The sequence below is a fragment of the Acanthopagrus latus genome, chromosome 1, assembly GCF_904848185.1.
Source record: "Acanthopagrus latus isolate v.2019 chromosome 1, fAcaLat1.1, whole genome shotgun sequence".
Taxonomy (NCBI): Eukaryota; Metazoa; Chordata; class Actinopteri; order Spariformes; family Sparidae; genus Acanthopagrus; species Acanthopagrus latus.
Window position 1 is genome coordinate 17,848,105 of NC_051039.1, and position 17,423 is coordinate 17,865,527.

Consider the following 17,423-nt stretch of genomic DNA (forward strand, 5'->3'; position numbering starts at 1 on the left):
CTGTTTGAATATATGAATTAAATTATTTATAAGATGAAGTAATACAGTTACAACAGTTGACACGAACGGTAGCAGCCGAGGGCACGTTATCCTGGGAGAGGTTAAAAAAAAGTTTTCAAAAAGTTGTATGATATTTTAATCTAGGCCGCCGACATATATATATATATATATATAGGGTTAGGGTATATATATATATATATATATATATATATATATATATATATATATATATACACGAGCTTATGTAACGTGTAGCCTCGACTCATATGAATTCATGTTTCAATCAGTTCGGTTCACTCGCTAAACTGCAGGAGAGCCTCCGTGTGAGCTGCCTGTAACACATACGATCTTCGGCCACACCAAACCTCGCGCTCGTTTTAAACGTCACGTCACGATCCGCTTTTTTTTTTTTTACGACGCAGCACACAAACCGTCACGGTGCTCAGCTTCGGTGTGTTTATATGAAATGTTTAACCTGTTACACGTTTTTTTTTCCAGCGAGCTAGCTAAAACACACCCAGTTAGCTAGCTCGCTCGCTCGCTCGGTGTCAGACATGACGGAGAACTGACGCTTTTTTGCTCAAGCTGACGTCGCACAAACGGACGTTACCTGACGCATCATGCGTGACTGCCGAGCGCCAAAGCCGAATCGCCTCCGGAAAGTCTTTAAATTTGAAGTTCTTGACGATGCTTAACAAACTCAAACGGAGCAGGGTTTGTAAAGATGCTCTGTGTCCAAGTAAAGAGCAGCCGAGAGCCGCCGAGGCGGTAACGGTGGACTCAGATTCAACCCTGCAACCTCCAGCTGACAGACACCGGTCAGTTGTTGCTGCTCGAGGTATCTCCTCCACCTGCATAAAGGTCAGCCCGCGTCAGGAGCAGACTTCATGCGCAAAAGGCGTTAAAACCGCACCAATTTTCTTACGTACAACTCAGCACAGGAAGAGTAAACACAGCGGTGATGGGAGGCCGCATCAGTCTGCAGAGACGCTGCGGACATCAATGCTCCCTCCTCAGAGTGAGGGTGTGCAACAGGTGAGAAGTCGGCCCTCTCACCTGACGGGCACAAAGTGGTCGCCATCAGCTCTGCACAGCTGCCTGGAGGAAATCCGAACAGCTAACCCTGCATTTCCTGTCCCAACGGTGTTCAGCACTTTGCTGAAGAAATCAAATCTGCAGGATTCAGGTGAGATTGAGCAGCAGTGTGTTGTTAACTTACTCAGAAAAAAAAAACAAAACAAAAACAAAACTTGGTGGCACTGACTAGTTGTAGCTCTCTCTCTTTTCTTAAGCAGAACACTCCCTGAACATAAGCTCCCCACAGAACCACCTCAAAGAGAAGAGGAAGCGGGAGAATGAAAGCTCTGAGTGCGAGCCCAAGCGCCTGAGGTCTGGTCTTATCACCACTGAGGGTGTTGCTGCCATGGGTCACTGCCACATGTCAGCACAGGGTGTCCAGGGGAGTACTGTCCCACAGGCCAGGAAGCAGCCGAGAAGCAACAAGCTCAGTCGCTCCTACAGACTGAGACAGCAGAGTGGGATCCCAGCAGGCCTGGTGATCAACTCTGAGCCAAAGTCTGAAGCGATAAAGGACACAGAGCATCACAGCCAGCCACTCAGCACTTCCAGTAGTCTCCAAAGAGGTAAATATGTGTATGACGTGTTTTATTGCATCTGAATTGCAGGATTAAAGGTTTGATCCTGTTTCTTTTGACTAGATTCCAGCGTTGAGGATGTTCTCTGGACAGACAAATACAGCCCTCAGCATTCAAGTGAAATCATCGGCAACTCTGCCTCCGTGAATAAACTACAGAAGTGAGCTTTGAATAATGAGCTCCCTTACCGTCTCAATGATACCTTGGACTTAAAAATCAGTGTGTGCAAAATCTTTTGTTTTCTTTCCGTGGATTTCAGATGGTTGAAGCAATGGAAACTAAGAGCCGACCGTGACGAGAAGAGAAAACCGGATGAAAGGAAACGAGAAGAAAACAGCAACGGTATGAGTTGGAATTTGTCTCACTTTAATCTCAGCCAAGAGTCAGATTTTTAATGTGGGTTTTAAATTTGTAAGTTTGGCTGCTTATTTTTTTGGGGTATCCGTGTGACTGAAGTTTTATTTGAACAACTCAGGATTTCACCGAATTCTCCATGTGTGGGGCTTTCGGTTGTTTAACTGTCCTCCCGTGCAGACTCATGGGACTGTGGCGACTTCCAAGGTGAGGCTGGGACAGAGGACGACCGAGAGGAGACATTGTGTAACGCCATGCTGATTACAGGACCGCCAGGCGTGGGAAAGACAGCCGCCGTGTACGCCTGCTGTCAGGAGCTCGGCTTCAAGGTTGGATTCAAACTGGACAAGCATTTTTGAATCCATGCTGCTAAAGGCTGATTATCTGCATCTGACAGTGTTGTAGTAGCTCTCCAGTGAGAAGTGTGTAACAGGCCTCAAAAGAATATAACATTTGTGAAAAAAGGTTGAAGGATTACAAAATCTACCACCACATTTCATACTTCATAGGACCCTAACCTAGAATGTTGGAAACGATCATGTGCCTGCTGGAAATGAAATGCTTTAGAAACAGTTATTAAAAGCTAAGAAACAGAAAGCATTCCACGCATCAGTGTCTGCGCAACTAACCCCTTGAAAATGTGACCTATGCCTGTATGCTTTGAGTAATTGAGTGGCCCATGCACACATGACATATGTACGTGACGTATATCTAGTTTACCCGGGACCATCATGATTCTTGATGGTCCGCTTTGTTATTCACTCCTTGATCTGCAGCCCTCTTTTGGTGTCTTTCGCCAAGCAAGATGGTGGCGTTTTGAGGATGCATGATTTTTGTTATACACAGAAATAGAAATGGAGCTGAATGATATAAAGAAAGAATATACATATATATAATGCAGTTATATTGACAGACATGATGAGTGATGTGAGTCATGCTTTAAGTGGGAATGTACACATTTGCATTTGAATTTTACAGAAAAAGAAATATACAAATGATTCTGAGTGGGTTGTGTGCCAAACAAGCATGTTCCCTTAGATCTGGAGAATATGACTTGTAGGTAGGTTAGTTACCTTTACCAAAAGAAACTCAAACTTGTTCAGCCCTACACAGAAATATGTAACTCACATTAGGGGTTGGGAATCACAGATTAACTAAGAGAGTATTTTCAGGGGAAATAATCATCTGCATGTCATACTTGAATTAGAGAAATTATGCTTTACATTTTCTTTTCCTTTTTAAAAAGGTATTTGAGGTGAACTGCTCCTCACAGCGCAGCGGTTGCCATATTGTGTCACAGCTGAAAGAGGCTACACAGTCCCACCTTGTGGAGATGTCGGGGAGGGACCCACTGAAACCTACTTACTTCAACCACTACAGCTCCACTCTGAAACCTGAGAGTTTATCTGGTGGGACATTGTTCAAGTATATCACTTGTGTACTTAGATAAGCTTGCAGCAAAGACTGTCTTCTGAAAATGCAAAAAAAATTATTTGAGAAAAAGTAAATTGTCAGGCTTGTGTAGTGTTTAAATATCTGTAGACCGTTACAGAAGGTTTCAGTGTCATATCAACACATTTTAAAGGCTTTTGTAATATTTTCTTTAACAGGGAAAACAGTGCCTCCAAAAAATGTCACTTCTACCTCAAAAAAGAGAGCAGCCCAGAGCTTTGGTCGCTCCAGCCGCAAACTAAAAGCTAATCCAGCCACAAATACTTTGGCCAACTACTTTAGGATGAAGGCCAAAGCAGATCACTTACTCGTCGGCAGCCTGTCTGAAAAACCAGACTTCAAGACACCGGGCAGCCCCTCACCAGCCTCTGATCAAACAGGGGCACAGAACAAAAAGACAGCCACATCACTCATTCTGTTTGAAGAGGTAAACCATTCGGGAGCGACAGTCTCTGAGACGTGTAATTTTATGGATATGAGACCACTCGAGACCCAAGTTTAGTCTGGGATGATCCTTTTGCAAATTGTCTGCTCCCACAGGTTGATGTCATATTCGATGCCGATGTTGGTTTCCTCTCTGCCATCAAGACTTTCATGACAACCACTAAAAGGCCGGTCGTTCTGACCACCAATGGTAAACGCACACACGCATTACATTTACAGAAGAATTGATCCATGGACAAGCTCTGATGCAAATTTAATGTCTTCCTCAGACCCCACGTTCCGAGAGAGATTCAGCTGCAGCTTGGTGGAGATCATTTTCAAAACCCCATCAGCTGTAAGTTTCTGTCTCTACACCACTGCAGGACTTCATTGTGAACATGGTTGGGTAGTAATGGATTACATGTAATCAGGATTACATTTTTAGAATTACAAAAAAATGCAAAATGCACTATATTTGCATGGAAAACATTTCCAGATGTTTAAAGAGAGAACAGTAGTATTTATGGACCACATTTTTTGTGGTTGCATCGATTTTTCTTTCAGTATTCGGTGCAATTTTTTTCAGTGTCTGATTTTGAAGTAATCCAAAAGTTTTCAGATAAGATTACATTTCAAAGTAACTGAACCTAACCCCTGGCTGTGAAATGCACACGTTTGTCTTGTACATTCGTGAATTATACAAACTGCTTGCTGTGGATACAAGCAAAGAATGACCCAGTCCATCTATTTCCAAGGTGAATGTCTGCAGCTACCTGCAGCTGGTGGCATTGGCTGAGAATGTGCGACTGGAGTTGGAAGACGTCAGCGGCCTCCTCAGACTGTCCAGAGGTGACGTCAGACGCTGCCTGCTGCAGCTGCAGCTCTGGGTGCACAGTGGTGGAGGACGGGCATCTCACAGTGGGGGTTTGACTAAGGAGCTGGTTGGTGTTCAGCGTAAGTGGCTTAAAAATGTCAAACACCCTCACAGATGAAGTTCATATCAATACAGATTTGCAGGATTTTTTTCAATTTTCCTACCTAGGTTTGGATGTTAGAAAAAAAGGAGATGATTTAGACTCCAAGCTTCCTCAGTGTGACACAGGCTGTACTGCTAGCATGCTGGGTTTGCAACCTTTGACCCAAAACCAAGTGCTGAACCTTCTAAAGGTGAGTATTGAAACGACTCATCTAGTAAAGATGAACTCTATGATTTTACTGAGGAAAATTAGTTTAGTCTGTAAATATTTTCTCTCTTCAATTCTCCAGTGTCAGTTGTGGTGTGAAACAGACATGATGGAGCTCCTGAGGCTGCTAGCTGAGAGCTGGAGACGAGGTGTGCCTCTTTTGTACTGCAACCTGGAGCTCCTTCTACCCATCACGGAAACTTCAGTTCACCTCCTTGACAAGGGGACATGTTCTGAGCTGCACAGTGAGTTGGCATGCGATCCTCACATCCAGCAGCTGGATGGAAATGTGAGTCTGAAGGCGTCCGACACTGACAGCAAATCTGTTCGGAATATCTCCAGGCTTAGCAGAAGGAGATATATCACGCAGTGTGACATCACATTGTCTTCCAGTGTGACAGAAACTCCTCAAAGAACATCATCACTGTCAAAGAGGGCTTGTTCAAAGGGCGCTAGTTTGAGAGACAGGACTGAACAAAACACAGCCAAAGTGGAATCTGATTGTTTGGAATCACTGAGCGACTACTTTGACCTCATGTCATACCTCGATGCCACAGTGCCGGTTGCAGCGCTGCTTGTTCCAGGCTCACGCACACCTGAGGCGTTTATCTGGACAGGTGTTGAGATAAAGGACGGTCTGTTGGATGAGATGAGTGAGGAGGAGGAGGAGGGCAGAGGTTGGAGCCAGGAGAGGCTGTTGGATATTCAGGCTGCTGTGGAGGGCCTGGGGTTTCACAGGTACCTGTGGAGAGTTTTTGAGGCGTGGACTGAAGGCCAAAAATACAGACAGGGACTGGGAGACACGAGGTTGGGGAGGCTGGTGGAGAGACTTGTGTTACCTGCATCTTCCAAAAGCCTCAGCTTTAGTTTTCCACCTCTGTGTGCACCAAGGTGAGCATGCTCTCCTGCTGATCCTCTCATTCAGAATCAGATCATTAACTGTATTCATTCTGTTCAATAAGTGAGGGAGTTTTGTGTCACATATTTCAGCTGTCCAATCATAAGCTTTAGATGTCAGATTTTGCGTGTTCTCCTTTTTTTCAAATAAATTAATACTTGAATATGATTTAAAATTGGATCCGAAAACCTCAATAGCCAACTTTATTTTTCTGGAATCTACAAAAGGCAGCCAAAGCTCATGACGTTGTGTACGTCATTATGAAGCAGAAAACAAAGATTGTTTTTTTTTCTGCTGCAGAGTGTCCCAGAGGCGGTATGAGCTGAGCAGGACGGTGCTCTGCAGTAAATCCTTTCACCTGCTGGGCAACAGGCGAGCTGTCAGTGTGGACTACATGCCGGTCCTCCGCTACATCTGTCGCCTGCAGAGAGCACAGCGGCAGAAAGAGGAGCCAGTCGGGTGAGACGGACAGAGTACAGATTTATATTCACTTTCACTTCAGGAGGATAACTGATGTTGTTTAGAATGATGGCATTGTTTTTAATTAATGAAAACAGTCACATCAGGTTAGTCAGTGTGACAGTTATGGTAGATGGATCTTCAATGTAACTTGTATCTGCTTTCTTTGTTATTTTTTTCATACACTCTGATCTAACCTATCATTTAACTCTTCAATTTGAATGAATGTTTGTCTGATGAATTGTTAAACCCTAATCTGACATTTTACATCCAACTAACACTTAACATTTGTACTAAAACTTTGACTAAAATCTAATGATTTATCTCCCTCATTAGGTGTCTGAACTACCTCAGCGGCACACAGCTGGGTCTCTCAAAGAAGACCATTCATCTCCTGGCAGAAGATTTCTCCTAAAGAAAAATCTGGAAAACTGAGGAGCCTCACTTCCATTAGCAGTCAGTATTTATTTAACTGTGAATCAATGTTACCTGACTACTACCTCCAACATCATACTGTCAAATGAATTTAATTCAATTCAGATGAGAAATCATGTTTTGTTTACATGTACTTGCAACCATGAAAAGTAAATAAAATATTCTATATTCTTTTTAATTATGTTTCTTTTATTTCATAAAACCTTTTTAACCCAAAGCAACAGGATTGAAAATCCTGGCAGATTACCTGTTATTACTTTATGAAAGTGCCCATATCAGACATCATCAACAGAAACAAACGGACATAACCAAGCAACTCTCACGCTAACTAACCCCAAAAAAATGTAATGTGAAAAAAGAGTGTTTTATGTAACAATTAGAATAGACAATACTTTAAATAAGGGTTGCACCATTTTATCGGCCACTCTTTACCTTTTTTCCTACTTAGGGAAATACGATAACACAGATAGCACCGGCCGATGTGAAACTGTTGTGTCACATTAATTTTTCACTGGCACATTCGTGGGATGCTGGCTTTGGAAACCTCTGCCTTCAGTGTTTTTTTTTTAGTTTTTTTTTTTTTTAAGGCTATGTAAGTGCTGAAATTTCTTAATCTTAATGGGTAGAAGGCTAACAAAGGTCAAGCTAAAAGTTGCTTGGTACGTATGTGTGAATGACTTTGCTCTTTCAAAGTAACGTTGTTAGGAATTCAAAACTATTGATATTTTTATAATGAAGATTTCATTGTTCATAGGCAAAAAACAGGGAATAAATAACAACAAAATAAACGACAGCCAAGGACATTGTCATAGTGGCCCACAGTTTCACAATCGGTGCATCCCTAACTTAAATCAACCGCCATCAAATCTGTTCAAAGAGGTAAACGTTTGCTAAAAGTCCAAAAGGGCTCAGGAAGCCACTCAGGAGGTCTGTTGTAGAGGATGTCGTGCACAGTTGGGGCAAGAGGTTGGCCCCTGCGGTGGCTAACTGGAAGATTCACTGAGCAGCTCATAAAAAGCAACTGCCTGAAGCAGGGCGTCACACAGTTCCTCTCCTCCTCTGCCCATTTTAAATGAATTCCTGTACTTCACCAGTAGGTCAGGAGGAACATTTATCCTGGGGATCTTCTGTGTCACAGACTCAGTCATCAGCTTACAGACCGTCTGTGCCCCGCTGGTCCGAGACTCGCCCACCATGAGTCCAAAGTGACGTCCCACAGCGCTACGCATCATGTTCAAAACTCTGCAAAGGAAGGAAGAAATGGAGGAGGGAAGTTAGTCTGTGAACCTTCACTTACTTTGAGACAGTTGACAGAAAGAGGGTCAAAGGCCAAGAAAATTTCCCGATGAATGAAGATGTTTGTTGTACAGTATTTTGGTGCATTTCATAATTATCATTAATTCCCTTTTTCCCTACCTAGGAGGAATGTTGGCCTTGGGTGGGGGGTTTCTGGGCTCCAGCAGAGCGAACAGCATGGCCTCCACAGTCCTCAAGTGGGCCATGACAGGGAACAGAGTCGTATTCTGGACTGAGATGGATGACTTCTCTATTATGTAGAAGTCAGCTGATGGGAGATATGACACAACTGTCGAGACCTGAGGGCAGAAAAGAAGAATACACATTGTTCTCTTGGTTCAAATTCCTTGCTGTGACTTCAATCCATGTGTTAAGTTAAAACACAAGGACAACTGCCATTTTACAGCTTCTATAGTCAACTGGTCACTGTGTAAGATTTCAGTAACGACATGGACTCCGACAGTCATACTCACATCACTCAAATAGGTAGAGGCCATGTATGTTCCCTTCAAGAAATTTGGACATTCCAGCTGTTGCCAGTCCAGGACTGTCATCCCACGGTTCACATGGGTCCAGGCGATTTTATTAGTCCCACATACTAGTGACACAATGGAGCTGGCATCCTGAACAAACACATATAAAAGCAAGACAGGGGTTCATTGTGAATTATCATTTTTACATTTTATAGTTTGACAAGTGAAGTGAGACTAACTCTGCAGCTAATGCAATGAGAGGCCAGTATGAATTATCAAACAGGACTGTCTTCTTCTCCATAGATTTTACATGCCAATGTATTAGTTGCAGGGAATCAACACATCATTTGAAAACATGTCTATGTGGTTCAAGATGAGCTTTGTCAAATACGTTAAGTGGACTTGCGCAAACTGACCATTCAAAGTACTTAACACCCTTTCATACACTGATGGCACAGGGCTGATACTGCTTCCTGTCTAAGGCGTGTGTTCAGCCATCCTGTTTTTGATTTGTTTCGAGTCCTGCTACTTTCTAGAACTGCAATACTAAACCATAAAAATTACTTCTTCGATCACCTTAGAAGAGCCAGATCACTGTAATACAAGCCTTGTATAACCTACATATGACAGAGCAGAGCAGCAGTGTGAGGCTGATCAGGCCTCTCCATCATCCTCATGCAAGGTGGATGCTTGTGCACACTGAGAATTGCAACCTAAATCTTTAAGATAAAGACAGTCTCTCCCTGGCCATCCCACTTAGATTCATGTTTAAAACTCATATAGGTGTGTGAAAATGTGGTAGTTCTGACCAATTAACACATGATCAGCATCTCACCTCCAACCAGGACCTGTCGACCTCTGGCCTGATAAACCTGGCCAGCTGAATCCTCCCTTTTTTCACCATCTTCACCGGGTTGAGGATGGAGTTGAAGACCGTGACAGCACTTTTGTGCTTCAGCAGCGGGACGTTCACCACACTCTCCAGTGTTTTAAAAGGTCCGTTTTTAGTCCTGTACTCCACAATGTTGAGCGACTTGCGGCCTCTCAGGAGCTTGACGCCGGCCAGCTCCGATGGCGCGGCGTTGTTGAGCAGCTGGAGGATGACATCCCGTTGCGCGGAGGTGTAGAACTCATCCAGCGGTCTGTTGTCCTCTTTGCAGGGCGCGGAGGTGGAGGTGAGGACGGCGTCCAGGGTCTCAAAGCCGGCGACGGGAACCCGACTCCGCCAGCAGCATGTGCACTGGAGATACCGCAGCTCCAGCTCGGGGAGGGAGCAGTGCTGAGGGCGAAGGAATAATCCAGGCTGACCCGAATACTGACCTGCAGAGGACGCACAGGAGGGAGGTGATGTTTAGACATTCAGTCAGAACTACTGCAAGTCCACAACACGTGAGCAGAGGGACCAGGTGTGCGTTAATGTTGACACCATGATATGTCAGGCTGCCTGGATTGACTTATGATGTGTAAAACAGACGTGAATAGTAATACAACCACTAACAGCTAAACATAGCATTTAAAAGTAACGTTAGCTTAGTTAAATTAGCTTGCTAGCTTAGTCGGCGAATGCATTTTTTTTTTCTTTACAAAAGGTGAGTACAAGACAGCCAACGAACACCTACTTCTATAAACCACCGATGATAGAAAGCGCCTGGCGAACCACATCATCGTTTTATTAGAAATAAATTAACTATCGTTTTGGTTACAACATCATACAGGCTGAAAAACTTTGCCCTTTCGTTGTGGTCCGTCGGTTTTCAACCGACCGGCGTGGCACAACAACACAACTACGAGTGGTTCCGGAGTGCTTCTCCTTCTACTTTGTGTTTGCTGGCGACCTGCGAGCCGACTTTAAATGTGTATATTGCCACCTACTGTAGGGCAGAGTCATTGCACGCATTCATATGGTGTGTGAATTACTGAGCTACTTCAGTATATATTTTCTTGTGTTTACGTAACTCATTACCATCAGTGAGGGTATAAATATTAGGAACACCGCTCATTGAAGTGGAATGTAACCAGGTATATTTTCTCAAGACTTGTACACAAGTCACGAGTGCAGCTTTGACGAACTTCATTTGAGTATTTCTATTTTATGACACTATATTCTCCCCCCCCACCTCATTTCAGTGGGATCTACTGATTGCACCTTTCATGCTACAAAACAGTTTTTTCCACAGCTTCAGAATCTGTGTTCATGTAAAGAGGTAAAAGTACAGTACATTGTATTATGTGAGTCGTAATAGTTACATTTTAGTGCTTAATGATTCAATACTTATTTATCTATTATAATAAAGAAATGATTCTGTCATATCTACCTTGTTTGTGAATTAACTGCAAAAAGTTCTGAGCTGATCAACACTTCATCTCAGACATATAGCTCATGTAGCTCCCCGAGCATGATAACACTAGACTAAAACCAGTTCTATGAGCTATATGTACGGTCAATCACTCTGTTATACGGTGACGTCTGTTTCACTTCCTTTCTCTGTTATTCCTGGACCTCTGCGTTTGTGTGCAGAACAATAAACTTCATGATGCTGTGCTGGTAAGAGGAAATGCTGGGCGGCTGGCCAGTGAGAAGAAATATGTTTTTCACCTGCTACTGAGCTCTGTGTGCCATTCAATGGGGAGAATCAACATGGAGTTTATACCCAGTAGCTCTTCTTTTGGGACTCTACTGTTAGTCTGACTGAGGCAAACTACCTTCACTTATGGCTAGTCTCGAGAGAAACAACAAAATCCTGCTAGATTTGGTGCGACAGTCAGGTAACAACTTGTGTGCTGACTGTGGAGCTCCAGGTGAGTACGCTGACAAAGCTTCATAGCCACAATATGTTCATTTTGAAATGACACATACATCTCTCTGATTGGTTTACAACAACGCATGTTTTGTCAAAGACCATTGTACCTGATGTCTGTGAGAATTAACATGTTTTCTTTATTAAAGTTTAAAGAATGGTAAACAATAACCTGTACCATGAGGCCATGTGGTGCTGTTTGTTAACATAACTTTTATTATTCTTTTTTTTATCAGTATTGTTTTAGAACCAAGTCACGTTTCATAATCAACTTTCATAAGGGGGAAGTGGCTGCTGCTATATTCTGCAGCATGACCTCACTGTTCCTCCTCTACCAGTCCGCCACCATCACTGACGACAACAGCGCATAAAGTTCATTGTGTGAGAGCGAAAGATGAGCAAGAAATCTAATGCTTAAATTAGAGTTCAATTTACACGCAGATTGTTAATGCACTAGAAACTGTGACTGTCAACCCCAGTTTATTGTGTTGTGGTGTGTCGTTGCTGCATATACACTGAAGCTCATAGCGTATTTAGTTCCTTCTTACAGTGTAGATGTTGTTATATTCTCACAGAACCTGACTGGGCCTCCTACACTCTCGGTGTCTTTGTGTGCCTGAACTGCTCAGGGATGCATCGCAACCTGCCTGCTGTCAGCAAAGTGAAATCCATTCGTCTGGATCGCTGGGAGGATTCACTTGTAGAGGTATAGCATGTGCTTGTAGTTTGTATTCATTTTATATGGACAGCTTAAAACAGTTTTTGATATTTTTTTTTGTTTACCTTGCGTTTTTGTATTTTGAAAATTTGAAAAATTCCAACTCCAACATTTTTTTTTTCAACCTATAATCTTTTGTTGACATAAACAGTTTTTCTACTTTAGAAAAAACTTAAATATTTGAGTTTCGGAAACAAAACAAAAAAATCTATACTTTTATTTGAAAACCCTAAAAATATGAACTACAATAATCTAGAGAATGTTAAGAAATAACAGTGTTGAGATCATGATTACTATTAATATGTAGAAGAGATATCTACTGAAGCTAACATGCTAACAAGCTAACCTCTTTCTAAAGCTCCTGTGCTAGAGGTGAATGCCCTGTGACTCTGAGGTCACTGTCCAGACAGCTAGCCGCACGGCTAACAGAGCTAATTAGCTAACAGGAGCTACTATAAGCAGCAATTAGTGCTGTGGTTACATGCTGCTGTATGAATTTAACTTTTTTACATATTGCGCCTTTAAAGTAAATAATGATTTCATATTTTTAATCGCAACTTTTCATTTCTAAGCATCCAAATACTGACAAATCTTGTTCAACAACGATGTGAGCAATATTTGTTTTGTTTGTTTGTTCCTGAAACTCAAAGTTCCCTGTTTTTCTGAAGCACAAACTTAAGTTAATAACCTAACAAAAGATTTTAGTGTGGCATAACCCTTTATTGGTTAAATTTAAAAGTTAAGAAGTTGTATGTATTTTGAGTTTGATGTAAAAAAAAAAAAAAAGAAAAAGAAAAAAAAAAGAATTGTGAAGCCAGCTGTCCTGAAATGATGACTTTTCTCAACATTTTCTTTTACACGGTGTATATATTTTTGTCTGCATTTTTCTCTTTTCCCTTTTTTAAATTGTTATTGTTCTTATTCTTTATTTTTTAGAAGTGTCTCGAGAGGAATGTGGCCTTATTACATATTGTATAAGTATGTCACAGAGAAAACACGTTTTGTTAATAGTCTCATGTGGGATGTGATGGGTAGGTCCGCTCTGCGAAACAGGGACCTACGAATGAAAACAGAAGGTAATGAATTCTAACTGTGATTGTGTGCAGTTCATGCAGAAGATGGGAAATTCTGCAGCCAGAGCCATTTATGAGAAGTACGTCCCTGCCTTCTTTTACCGGCCGCAACAAAAAGACTGCAAGTGAGTGACCGCAAACACATTCATGGTGAAAATGTAGAATCAACCAACGCTCTATTTAGTGAATGGGAGCGGAGAGGTTTAGAAAGAGGAACAGACAATAAACCGCCGGGTGCAGAGGTGGAGGTGCGTCAGACAGTATGAATCACACTCATTCATCAGTGACAGGTCCATATGTTTTCAGTCGCTGGCATTTACTTAACCATTCGTGTTTTATCCATGAGGAAAGTGTAACAAGTGCTTTGTTTTGCTTTTAGTGTTCTTAAGGACCAGTGGATCCGTGCAAAGTATGAAAGAAGAGAATTCACAGGAGAAAACAGCCACTGTCAGCAAGTCTATAGTTCTGGTATTTATCCTTGTCATATTCTTCCTGTCAGCAAAATATTCAGAACTTTGCATTCATTTCCGTGCTTAAGATACAGTTTAGTTTCTCCTCATCTCTTTTATTCATTTGATGCCACCAACACAGACGTGTTTGAGTCGACACTATGGAAGAAGGGCAAAGACAACAAGCAGTTTCTTAAGAGGGTTTTCCTGCTGTCCCGCAAAGACTTCACCCTCAGATACTTCATCAAAGAGGATGTCAGTAGCTCTTTTGCCTGTTCATCATTTACTCTGCAGTGTTAAATGAGCACAGACCAGCTATAATCCCTTCAAATGCTTCCTCAAAGTCCAAGGTCCCCAAAGCGGTCATCTCCATGAAGGACCTGAATGCAGTTTTCCAGCCAGAGAAGATCGGCCATGCTCACGGCCTGCAGATCTCCTACCTGCACGACGAGCGCATGAGGAATCTGTTTGTGTATCATGAGAATGGACAGGTGAGCTCGAGTGCTGCTGCGTTTGTGCTCTACTCTTTGATACAAACGTGTCTTCACTTGGCAAATGTGGCATGCAAAACCTGCAACATCTGTCTTTGACCTTCTGCTCCTAAACTTTGTGATAGAGCTGAGAAAGATGATTTGGTTTACTTGCATGGTTGCAGTTTATGTGTTGCTGACGTGCTCTTTTGTATCTAATGCTTCACAGGTAATTGTATCCTTGTTCAATGCTATCCGGGCAACACGCTTGGCATACCTGCAGAAGAAACATCCCACTCTTCATGTTAATGACGTGAGACAACTTTTTAAACTATATAAATCTCAGATGGATTGTCACAGAGTTACAGAGTCACAGGTATCTCCACCACTTTTACACATGAACGTGTGGTAACAGGTTTTTGGGAGTACTACAGAATACATGATAAAGGTTGAATAAAGCCTTTTGTGGGTCCAGAGGACGCTTCATGTAATCTGATAAATTACCTCAAGTGATTTCACTCAGTGGCAATGTTGCATTGTGGGTAATGTAGGTTCCAGGTTTTTCAGAAAGGCAGCCCACTCATCTAACATTGTCCTCTAATATGGCAGGACCACAGATAAACCCTTTTTACTCCACGGATTCTTTTTCCCTTTTCAAAATCTGGTGCCTACATTACCCACAATGCAACTTAAGCACTGAGTGACATCAGTGGAAGCAATTTGTCAGATTAAATGTGGCTTCTTCTGGAGCCACAAGAGGCTTTACTCTACTTTTTCCCCATTAAACACACTTTAAAGTGTAAAAATTGGTGGATTTGCCCTTTGTATTAAATTTTTTTCTGTTCTTTTGCTCAGTTAACAGTCCCAATTGTCTGTCTTTGCACAGTTAATACCTCAGATAACAAGACATTGCCTGAAGGAGGGCTACATGGAGAAAACTGGCCCCACGGTCTGTCAAGAATCTGAATTTATTGCATTTGTTTACTTTAGTTGTATCCGTCAAATTCATTTTTTCCTTCACTTTCTTTCTCTTTCTGGGTCTATATGTCCTGTTGTCTGTGTGTGTTTTTTCATGTACTTGTGTGTTTTCAGCAACGGGAGCCATTCAAGAAGAGGTGGTTCACACTGTGCTCAGGGAACAGAAAGCTTCTATATTTCAAATCTCCACTGGTAATTAACACGCAATGCCACTGTGCCTAGAGTGTGTGTGCGTGAAGGGTGTGTAAAGACTAAGAAAATAAAAGCATAGGAACATTTACAAAAAAAAGACACATATGACAAATACAATGAAAGACATTGCATTATTTTATAAGTAGACAGCATTTCCAGGTTTGAATCAAATGCAGATACTGGCCTAGTGCGACACCATCGGTTTGCAGTTAATTAAAGTCATGCTTTCCCTTTGTTTTCACTGTCAGGACGCCACAGAGTTGGGCGCCGTCTTCATCGGCACAGAGAGCCACAGCTACTCTGTCTCAGAGATTAGCGGCCGGAGCACGAGGGGAGGCCGGTGGCACTGTGGCATCACGCTGCAGACTCCAGGCAGGCAGTTTGTGTTCATGTGTGAGCAGGAGCAGGAGCAGAGGGAGTGGTTGGAGGCCATTACAAAGGTCATCTCTCAAGCCATGACCCCAGAGGACTACTCTAGTAAGACAGTGTTATTATATACCTGATATAATACTGCACAGCTTCCCGTGTTTATCAGATAGTATGAACACAAAGTCCATATGTGAATACGCACTTTTTCTTTGATATACTGTAGACGAAGCCAACCTGGGACGGGGGAAATGACTGGAAAGGATCTACCTGCTGGATGTAATAACTATCCTTTTTGGGACATATAAGACTGAAAGGCTTACTTCCAAAGGACGTCCTGAACCTGTCAGTGGACCGCTTCGACATTGCTGACAAATGATCAGCTCTCACTTTGCACAGACTACAGTTTCCGTAATTATAATATATCACCTTGGAGAAGCGGAATATCATGAACTGATTGTTGTGATGTTACATAAAACATTTTTTTTGCAACCAAATATTGTATTTATTGAAAGGACTAGACTAGTATGCATGTATAATTTGCCTTATTTGTGGTAACTTTGTTATTGCAGATGTTTTGCACATTTTCAAAAGATAATGTTCATCTCTCTCACACGCTGTTTCATTTTTAGCTGTCTGTATAGTTCTCTTCATAAGTGTAATAAATATACAACACAAATGATTCCTGAAATTCCAGAGTTATGTTCCAAAACAGGAACAAAGGTAGCGATGCATCACAGGAGACCACTGAGAATGATATCAGCCATTGCTGAGGTGCCTGTATTTTGTCATGTTATTGTGATAACCAGGCCAACCAAGCCAAGTGGATACTCCAGGTCCACCACACCCAGATGGGACTCTGCGTTAACCATGACACAATTAGTTTGTTGTAATTCAATTTTCTTATTTGTTACTGTAAATTACACCATGAACTGAAAAATCAGGTCCATAAGGTAACATCTAATACTAAATGTCAACCCTTTTTTTTAGGTCTTAATCATTTCAACTTATATTGTGTTTACATGGTGAACATCTTTAAATAAATGTGTGCTTAAAACACATGCGATATATATTGTATAACAAATATATGTAGGCTGCACTGTATCTAAATAGCTGCTGTTAGTCTGTCTTCAGTGGTGGAAAGTACATTTTCTAAAAGGATGAGTTCACCCGCAAATTTAGATTCAGTTATTAAGCAGTGCATTTAACTACAACTTTTATGTACTTAGACTGTAGTATTTTCTATTTTGAGCTATTTTCTATTTCTACTCCACCACATTTTGAAGGGAAATACTGAAGGCTATTTTTTACTCCATGTATGTGACAGGAACAAACAGTATATGAGGGATGGTATTTAAAATTAGCAATGTTATAATAGTTTAATAATCAGATAAGAGGCAGCATTGCAATGACATGGGCCATTCTACAGCCTAAATAGTACTTGTATTTATTTTTTTTTTATATGTAAAGTACGTCGGTAGATGACACTTAAATATTTTTGACTTAAGAAAATACATGAATGCTGTTTTGTAGCTCAGTGTTTTCAATGTGTGATGTTGCTCTTTTCTAAATAGTGAATAAATACTATAAAAATAAAAATAATAGAAACTGTATTTTCAGTCGGGGGTTTTCATTATATTTCTTCCTTTTAAAAAAAAGCCCGAGCATGCCCTCAACAAGAATACTACGGTACGCAGGCAGCTTTTCATCCAACGTGAGCTCTTTCACAATATACGATCTTTGCTCGCCC

At 41.7% G+C, this 17,423-nt stretch overlaps 3 protein-coding genes across 11 annotated transcripts; 2 read left to right on the forward strand and 1 right to left on the reverse strand.

Moving 5' to 3' along the window:
* The first annotated feature begins 386 nt into the window (after positions 1-386).
* atad5b (ATPase family AAA domain containing 5b) lies at positions 387-7,038 on the forward strand. Of its 2 annotated transcripts, none has more exons than XM_037101249.1 (14): positions 387-1,186; positions 1,293-1,643; positions 1,719-1,815; positions 1,915-1,997; positions 2,190-2,338; positions 3,256-3,418; positions 3,620-3,888; positions 4,002-4,095; positions 4,175-4,239; positions 4,640-4,838; positions 4,927-5,051; positions 5,151-5,959; positions 6,267-6,425; positions 6,762-7,038. In XM_037101249.1, exons 1-14 carry the CDS (start codon positions 688-690, stop codon positions 6,838-6,840), a joined length of 3,141 nt encoding a protein of 1,046 aa, XP_036957144.1. In that variant the 5' UTR covers positions 387-687; the 3' UTR covers positions 6,841-7,038. The 2 variants fall into 2 exon arrangements, with proteins under 2 accessions (XP_036957144.1, XP_036957150.1); XM_037101255.1 differs by having other exon boundaries at positions 388-1,186; positions 1,296-1,643.
* Positions 7,039-7,430: 392 nt separating this feature from the next.
* On the reverse strand, positions 7,431-10,440 carry tefm (transcription elongation factor, mitochondrial). The gene is made up of 5 exons (XM_037101424.1): positions 10,249-10,440; positions 9,465-9,949; positions 8,630-8,779; positions 8,277-8,455; positions 7,431-8,102 (listed from the first exon to the last, which is right to left on the reverse strand). Exons 1-5 carry the CDS (start codon positions 10,292-10,294, stop codon positions 7,844-7,846), a joined length of 1,119 nt encoding a protein of 372 aa, XP_036957319.1. The 5' UTR covers positions 10,295-10,440; the 3' UTR covers positions 7,431-7,843.
* LOC119021215 (arf-GAP with dual PH domain-containing protein 2-like) lies at positions 9,839-17,111 on the forward strand. Of its 8 annotated transcripts, none has more exons than XM_037101348.1 (12): positions 9,958-10,218; positions 11,148-11,428; positions 12,003-12,133; positions 13,252-13,343; positions 13,598-13,686; positions 13,810-13,922; positions 14,012-14,158; positions 14,367-14,450; positions 15,024-15,086; positions 15,230-15,307; positions 15,556-15,784; positions 15,900-17,111. In XM_037101348.1, the coding sequence occupies exons 2-12, from the start codon at positions 11,341-11,343 to the stop codon at positions 15,926-15,928; spliced, it is 1,143 nt and encodes a 380-aa protein (XP_036957243.1). In that variant the 5' UTR covers positions 9,958-10,218; positions 11,148-11,340; the 3' UTR covers positions 15,929-17,111. The 8 variants fall into 8 exon arrangements, with proteins under 8 accessions (XP_036957305.1, XP_036957243.1, XP_036957261.1 ...); XM_037101366.1 differs by having other exon boundaries at positions 11,148-11,808; positions 15,900-17,109; XM_037101376.1 differs by having other exon boundaries at positions 11,664-12,133; positions 15,900-17,109.
* The last annotated feature ends 312 nt before the right edge of the window (positions 17,112-17,423 follow it).